At 42.4% G+C, this 7963-nt stretch overlaps 1 protein-coding gene across 1 annotated transcript; it reads left to right on the top strand.

The window, feature by feature from the left end:
* Window positions 1-1175: 1175 nt before the first annotated feature.
* Window positions 1176-4549, top strand: LOC118106074 (forkhead box protein B1). The gene has a single exon (XM_035154239.2). The coding sequence runs from the start codon at window positions 1559-1561 to the stop codon at window positions 2495-2497; it is 939 nt and encodes a 312-aa protein (XP_035010130.1). The 5' UTR covers window positions 1176-1558; the 3' UTR covers window positions 2498-4549.
* Window positions 4550-7963: the final 3414 nt, after the last annotated feature.

The raw sequence follows: 7963 nt of genomic DNA, 5'->3' as shown, positions 1-7963 counted from the left end.
TTTATTCTCTTATTGTTTATTGATTATTGATTGCTCTCGTAAATCCATAAAATCAATCAGACAGACAATTAACTAATGACTCTCACACTTAATTGAATTACTTGCTAATGGGTCCTTTCAGCCCCATAAATTCATTCAGAGCCACTTATGGTTTATTATTTATTATTATATTAATATTACTGTTATCCTGATAATAATAGTTTAATAACTAAGATGTTAATATAACAAGATTCATGATGCAAGGTGCGGTTCGTGGCAGAAAGATAAAGATACAAAATATGGATGAAGTTCAATCATCTGTTAAATTCTGTGATTCTGAAGAACGTGTTTCTACATAACGTTTAAAAGAAATGCAAAGTATAAATACAATAAATAGTTAAAATAAATAAATTTAACACGCGAAACTGAACCGTGGAAAGAATCTTTGTGTTGGTGATTAATGATGAACGTGTGAATGAAGGTCGATGCTCAGTCACGCGTCTCAATTAAAAACCAGCTCGTTTAATCCTGTTAGATGAGAGACGCGGTGTTTAAAGGTGTCATCAGGTTCAAGTAATTAACTATTTAAAGTTTATTTCAGGGGAATTTTGTTTCATTTACAAAACTCAAAAATCTAAAAACCTGAAGAAACGAAAATCTCCCACAGAAAATCCCGTTAAATTCAGCGTAACGGTCTCATGTGCACGTGCGTAAATTAAGTTGAAATCACTGTGGTTTTCCACGTGTTTATCTTCATTTAGTACTATTGCGTTATTGTCTTATTGTGTCATAAAACATAACAAATGTTCGTTAACGCGCCTCAAACTGCGGCTTCGTGTGTCAGTGCCCCACAACCCATGTACACACACAACACACACACAACACACACGCACACAACACACACGCCGTGCGTAAAAATGTTTCCAAACAGACCGACATACCTGCACAAACACCCGGGACTCGCGCCTCTTCTCTCGGCTGCTCTCGGCTCTTTTTGCCGCTGAGTCTTCAAATGAAAATGACTCGTGTTGCCTTCATGTAAATAAATGGAGCCACAGCGCGCCCCCGTCCCGCAGCCTCACCCCTCCCTCCCTCCCCCGTGCCTCCTCCTCCCCCTGGCTGTGATCATGTGATGGTGAAGAAGTGGCCCATTAATGAAGCTCCTCTCCGGGGGTCTTTTCTGCTCCTGTCACCGCCGTCCAGCCCGCACACGGGACACAGCGACACAGGGACATGGAGGAGGCAGCAGCTTAGCGCAGCTCAGCAGCGGGAAGGAGGAGGACGGGACACCGCGCTGCACCTGCCGGGGACCCGCAGCAGGCAGGCGGGGAGGAGAGGAGCGACCAGCCGCTGCTTCTTCAACTTTTCTACCAACTTGTCGGCGGAGTTGCGGCTCCAGGTCTGCGCGTAAAAGACGGAACCATGCGTTCCAACCACCAGGCGAGTGTCCTCCCGTGCGCAAAGCACTTCTGAAGAGTTGGGAGTGTTGGGACAAAGTTTGTAAAAAAAGTGAGGCGACTCTTTCCAGCAGACTCGACTGGTACTGACCCGGCTCGGCTCGGTCCGGTTCAGCGGAATAATGCCTCGTCCGGGGAGGAACACGTACAGCGACCAGAAGCCTCCGTACTCCTACATCTCCCTCACGGCCATGGCCATCCAGAGCTGCCCGGAGAAGATGCTCCCCCTCAGTGAGATTTACAAGTTCATCATGGACCGGTTCCCGTACTACCGGGAGAACACGCAGCGGTGGCAGAACTCCCTGCGCCACAACCTCTCCTTCAACGACTGCTTCATCAAGATCCCGCGCAGACCGGACCAGCCCGGGAAGGGCAGCTTCTGGGCGCTGCACCCGAGCTGCGGAGACATGTTTGAGAACGGGAGTTTTCTGCGGCGCAGGAAGCGCTTCAAGGTGGGCAGCATGCAGGCCACGGACCCTCTGGCGCCCAGCAAGCCGCAGGACGCGGCACACTACCTGCAGCAGCAGGCCAAGCTGCGGCTCAGCGCGCTGCACGCCGCCGCGCACCTCCCGCAGATGACGGGCGGATACAACCTGAGCTCCGTGTCGCAGCCGTCCAGCTTCAAACACCCGTTCGCCATCGAGAACATCATCGCCAGAGAGTACAAGATGCCGGGCGGCCTGGCGGCCTTCTCCACCGGCGGGTACCCGCTGCACAACCAGCTGACCCCGGCCTGGTCGCACATGTACGGCTCGGGGATGATGGACACCACGGCTCCCATCTCCATGGCCAGCGACTACTCTGCCTACGGCATGCCGCTCAAATCGCTCTGCCACGGCGGACAGACTCTGCCCGCCATCCCGGTGCCCATCAAACCCACGCCCGCCTCGGTGGCGGGGCTGCCCGGGCTGCCCACACACATCCCGGCTTTCCTCGCGAACTCGCCCCAGTCTCTGAGCCCCACGTCCCCGCACACAGCCACCGGACAGAGCAGCCCGGCCGCGCCCGGAGAGGCGCTGCCCTCCTCGGCCTCGCTGCAGTGCGTGGTGGCGGTGCACTGACCGGAGCCTGAACTTTTCTCTTTTTATATATTAAATAAAAACACTTAAGGGAAAATGAGAAACTTCTCCAAAGCAGAGTTTTGTCTCCAGGACTCAGACACGAAGATTTAAATCCGCGTGTTTTTCTGAAGAGAAAGTGAAGAATCATCGAAGTTTGAACGTGTTTTCACTTGATGTAAAGAAACAGCAGCTTGACCTCTGACCTCCGACAGACAATAATCATGACGAACAGAAATAATTAGTGATAATTATAAACAGTTTTCATTTCGATTATTTTCTAGATCTGATTCCAAAAAAAACCTTGAGATTCAGGGTTTTTTGTTTCTTCCGTTTTTTTCTCCGGAGACAAAAGATTCGGATCTTTTGTGTTTTTCAGTCTTTTCTCCTCAAACTGAAAGAAACAGATTAATGACTTTGACTTGTTTCTCGTCTGCTCTTTCTTTTCTGCCACAGAAGAAAAAGAAGTTAATTTAAAAATGTGTATAAAAAAAAACCCAACAGAAAAATCTTCATCAAAATGCAAACTTGCATTTATTAAACCAAATAATGATGCAGTTTTTAGTTATTTTAGTTTTTTTTTTTATATGGATATGAACAATCGCAGAGAAGAAGAAATTAGACTTGAATCATATATTTATGTCAGAGGTTCTGCACAGTTAAAAAAAACCCACTGCAGATATTTGACCATGAATGCAACGTTGGACTGTCTCATGCACTTTTTAAAAAATGAACCTGGATGTTTTGAAGCTGAAGCCGTGTTGGTTTAATTTAAGGTTTTTGAAAAGCTGTTGAACCGAGCCGCTCTCTGTGTGTTTGTATTTGCTGCATGAAGCTCAACGTCAGAAAAAAGACAAATATTTCAGTGTTTGTAATTTTTTCTTTTCTCTTTTTCTTTTGGGCTGAAATCATAAAGCATGAACAACGGGCGTTTGATTCCCTGAGCTGTGACTGCTCATTCACATCCATTAAAAAAAACCTTCTTGAGAAAACACATGTGAAGGAGCCTGTTATTATCACAACATCTGTGCACAGCTGGAGGCTGGTTTCAAATTTAACATGAAATAAATATATTTGTCAGCGGGTAAAAATCTCCACGTGTTTGATAAAACCGACTTTTCTTCTTTTTCTCTTTCAAACATGGTTTTTAAAAGTGAAATCATCAGAACTGAACAAATCTAATTTCAAATCTGTCGTTCAAACACGAGAAAGATGAATTCAGATACTTCAGTCGTCACATCAGATCAAATCACACGTTTAGATTTATCTTGTGTTTGAATTCATCTTCACGTGATGATAATTTCATCGTAAAGGAACCTGTCGGACATTAATCTTCATACGTCTTATATTTAATGATATAAAAAGAGAAAAGCTGTAAACTTTTAACAAGATAATAAATCAGTTCATATTTGTCAATTACATAATTGATAATTCGCCTCAGCTCAAAGAAAAACACAGTTTGACTTGAGCAGAATTTTTATTTTTATTTTCCACCTGTCGCAGAACAAAGATTCTTCCAAGAACCAAAGTGAACGTTTGTCACCTGAGATGTTTCCGAGCGTCGACTCTGAGCATCTGTGGCTGTTCCATGTGGAACTGACTCCACATCAGTTTCTAACAACACATTTTCTTAAACATCAATCATCAAGCAGATCTCAGACATTTTATCTTTATTCATTTAAAAGAGACGATGCACATTAACTGAAATATATCCGACATGTAAACGTTGCAGTTTTAATCATTTTTCATCTGCTGGTTGACGGTAAAAAAAAAACAATAACATACTGACACATGTATAAAAACATACACAGACATTTCACATGAATAATTAACAACAAGTCTCTTCAAACTAAAATAAAAAAAATCCTGGATTCAGGTTGGAGTGTGATGATTTGTCAAATTAAACATTTGTGATCAACATATCAGCTGATCCTCATTTACACTTTGTTTATTCTGGATCTGCTGTTTCCCAGTGGGACCTGTCAGATGGTGGGTGGTTGGTTGTCGTGGCGACGGCAGGTTTTATTACAGCAGGGGACAGAATAAAAATTAAATTTGGACCAAAACTCACAATATCACTGTGAATGAATCTGTTCAGGAGACGTCAGTTAAAAGATATGAACAAAAAACTCATGTTGTGATTATTGTGACAGACTTTTTTTTTTATTTAAAATTTTCATCTTCACTGAAAAAAATATAAAAAGGATGATGGGATTTTCATTCTGGCGTCGGAACCAAACCGACGTGTTTCCTGACGTCTGGAGAATAAAGATTGTGACCGAAGCGTCTCTGTAGCTTCTCTTATAAATGTTTGTTTTTAACTTTATTCTGTTGATGCAGTCGTCACAGTCTCTGAACATTTAGTTTCTGCAGCAGATCTTAAAAAGCATCTTTTCATGAAGCTCCACAGTTTAGTTGATCCGGTCGTGAAGTGGTTTCGTCAGATTTTTCGAGTTTTATGCAGAAATATTACAACTTCAGGAAACTGTGACATCATCACATGACCTGTCTCCTGATCACTCGTCAATAACCGCAGCTCCTTCAGTTTGAGTATTAATCATATTTTGATTCATTGTTGAGCTTCAACTGCAAAAAGCCCCAAACTCTGCATTATGTTCCGTAAATGTTCTGCATAATGATCCAATAATGATCCAATAATGATCTAATAATCAGCTGATAACATCAATCAGAATCTGTGATCTCTTTGATTCATTAAAACACTTTCACTTTTCAAGAGACTACCTGCTTTTAAATCTGTAAAATATCAAATCTGTTCATTAGAGAGGAATTGAACAGTTAAACATTCAACAGCACAAACTGATCACTGATCAGTGTTTTATCAACAGTGAGAGAATGGAAACCATCTGATTGGACGGTTTGATCTGATGTCACTAAAACCTGAAAACTCTGGTTAAAAAGCCGCAGCAGAGACGAGACGTCTGCTGGGTCTCGTGCGATGACAATAAAGATAAATGGTTTTGTCAGAGTCGACTTCAGGCTTCACATTGAAAAACCTCGGCTCTGCTGCTCAGCGTCTGTGTCTTTAAATTAAATTCATCAGTTTTATATACGTTTGCTTCCTGAAGTAGAAAATATAATAAGTGAGTGAATCTAAGTTTTATTTCAAACACAGACAGAAAACTTTGATCAGGTTTAAATTATCACAGGACGACTGCTCGTCCGCAACATCCAAATATTTTCATTATAAATAATGTTTTTCTTCAGTATCAGTCTGTTGTCATAGATTAACTTCTGTCTGATCATTCGCTGAAGCCAAACACATTTTACTAGATTTCATCCGAACAACTAGAAAATATCCACATTGTTGACATGCTCAGAAATTAATCAGATTGATCCTCATCAATTAATTTTCTGTCAGTCGACTAATCAATTAATCAAATAATCATTTTCACCTACGTGGGTCTGACCTGAACTGTTGCCACGGTAACTCTCGTCCAAATCGGTAACTAACGTCGGTGTGAAAAGGACCAATAAGAATTCATCCTGGGTCACATGACTCAGTGTGATGCTTTGATTTCAGAGTTAACGAAGGTTTTATCGTCTCCGTCTCTTTTGAACACGTTCAATCAGTTTCCGTTCAGGCTGCTGAGTTTGAAGATAAAAAAGTAAAGTTGTCGCTCGTCTCCATGTTCGCGATGTTGAACCTAGCGTGTCCTGTTAACCTCAGAAGTTAACATGATGCAATACGCACATCAACAATAGGGGCAGTGTTGGGGCAGCTACTTGCCATTGTAATGACATCATTGATTTAACGTCACGTATCGTCTACGATGACGCTGCGACACGTTGATCACAGACGTTAGCAGCGACTAACCTCCTCCAGTGTCGCTAAGTTTATTATTTGCAGAACCCAAATCGGGAAGTTCTGTTCGGTCTGAGTTCTGTGGTGTGCCCTCTAGTGGTATTCCACTAGTACAACGAGTATGTGAACAATTCTTTAAATCACTTTTAAAACCAGACATGTGCCGGCCCCTCCCTTTATCCCTTTATTTCAACCTTTTATCTTCCACGAGCAGGACGCTGCTAAAGTGCTACCCTAACCCTGCTAGCCATTTCAAAATCAAGGCTGAAAACCAGAGGAGCCTTTAGGCCAGAAGAGATTAGACGAGCAGAATCAGGTACTGATTTATTTCTCTTCTTAGGACACATCTCGATAACTTTTATTATTTGTATCGTTGTTTTTATTATTTCTTTACTCTGATTGTTTGTGAATTTTATATTATTTGTTGTAAAGCACGTTGTTACTTGCATTGAAAGTGCTATACAAATATCGTTATTATTATTATAAATTTCAGTCACAACGCATCAGGTCATCGACATGAGCACGTTTTCAGGTGACGGGAAAGAAGTCGCTCACTGGTTTTTAGTTGTTTCAACTTTTTTTCCTGTTTTTAAAGATAAAGATAATGTTGTGATCAGGTTCGTGGTTTAATAAAGTTTAATCACTGCATTTTAATATTACGATAATAATTAGAAACTCTTCTGCTTGTGTCTTTAAAGTGAGTGTGTGTAAAATCAGAGTTTCAGGTTTGTGTGTGTGTGTGTGTGTGTGTGTGTGTGTGTGCCTCTCCCTCGGTGACGGAGGTCTGGTGTGTAAACACTGGCCGGTTTGTGGCGAGCGGTGAATTAGCAGCAGGCAGCGTCTGAGCGGCCGTGAGGGATTAGCCAGTTAACACCTCCCCGCTGCCAAACGCTATTGTGCTCCGTCAATGCATATAGGTCTTTGAGTGCGTTGCCGAGAGACGACGACTGTTGCGGTAAAAATGTCAGTTAGTGACACACACACACACACACTCACACACACTCACACACACACACGTTTAGTGACCACACACGAGTAAAACAAATGAGGTTTAAAGAGGAAAACTCTGCTGCTGTTGACTCAGAGAAGAAAAGAGAAACTCAACAGAAGTAACTCAAATATTTACTGAGCTAAAAGTGATCGAGTGAAAACACACGGAGGATTTTACAGGATTCAGAGCGACGACGACGCAGTGACGCGGTGTCGAGGTTGTCAATCATGACGTCTCAGCTCGTTTTTATATATCGTAAAATAACAAACTTATCTGAAACATGAACATCAGTGTGAGAGGAACTGACCAAAATAACAAACATTTATTTAACACCAATTCTGTAGTTTTGTCCCATCTGCTAATTGGAATTGAAGGAGCGCACTAAAGTATTTTGTCTGACATACGTACGTCCTGTCGTCATCACCTATCTGGTCGATTGTTTCGTCAGTTGGGGGTAGTCTTTCTGTTTGAACGGAGAACATGAATGAAGCTTCATTTGGTTGCCATGGTCGCATCATGATGGTATTACTAGCAGCATCAGCACCTTCAGGCGCAGTACTCTACGGTACCACAGTACTCCACAGTACTACAGTACTACAGTACTACAGTACTCAACAGTACCACAGTACTCCACAGTACTCCACAGTACCACAGT

This window comes from Hippoglossus stenolepis, chromosome 1 (assembly GCF_022539355.2).
Source record: "Hippoglossus stenolepis isolate QCI-W04-F060 chromosome 1, HSTE1.2, whole genome shotgun sequence".
Classification (NCBI taxonomy): domain Eukaryota; kingdom Metazoa; phylum Chordata; class Actinopteri; order Pleuronectiformes; family Pleuronectidae; genus Hippoglossus; species Hippoglossus stenolepis.
This window is presented reverse-complemented; position numbering and strand designations above follow the sequence as displayed.

Bases quoted from the DNA above. Each gene is read 5' to 3' on its own strand.
- LOC118106074 (XM_035154239.2), top strand. From the start codon at position 1,559: ATGCCTCGTCCGGGGAGGAACACGTACAGCGACCAGAAGCCTCCGTAC.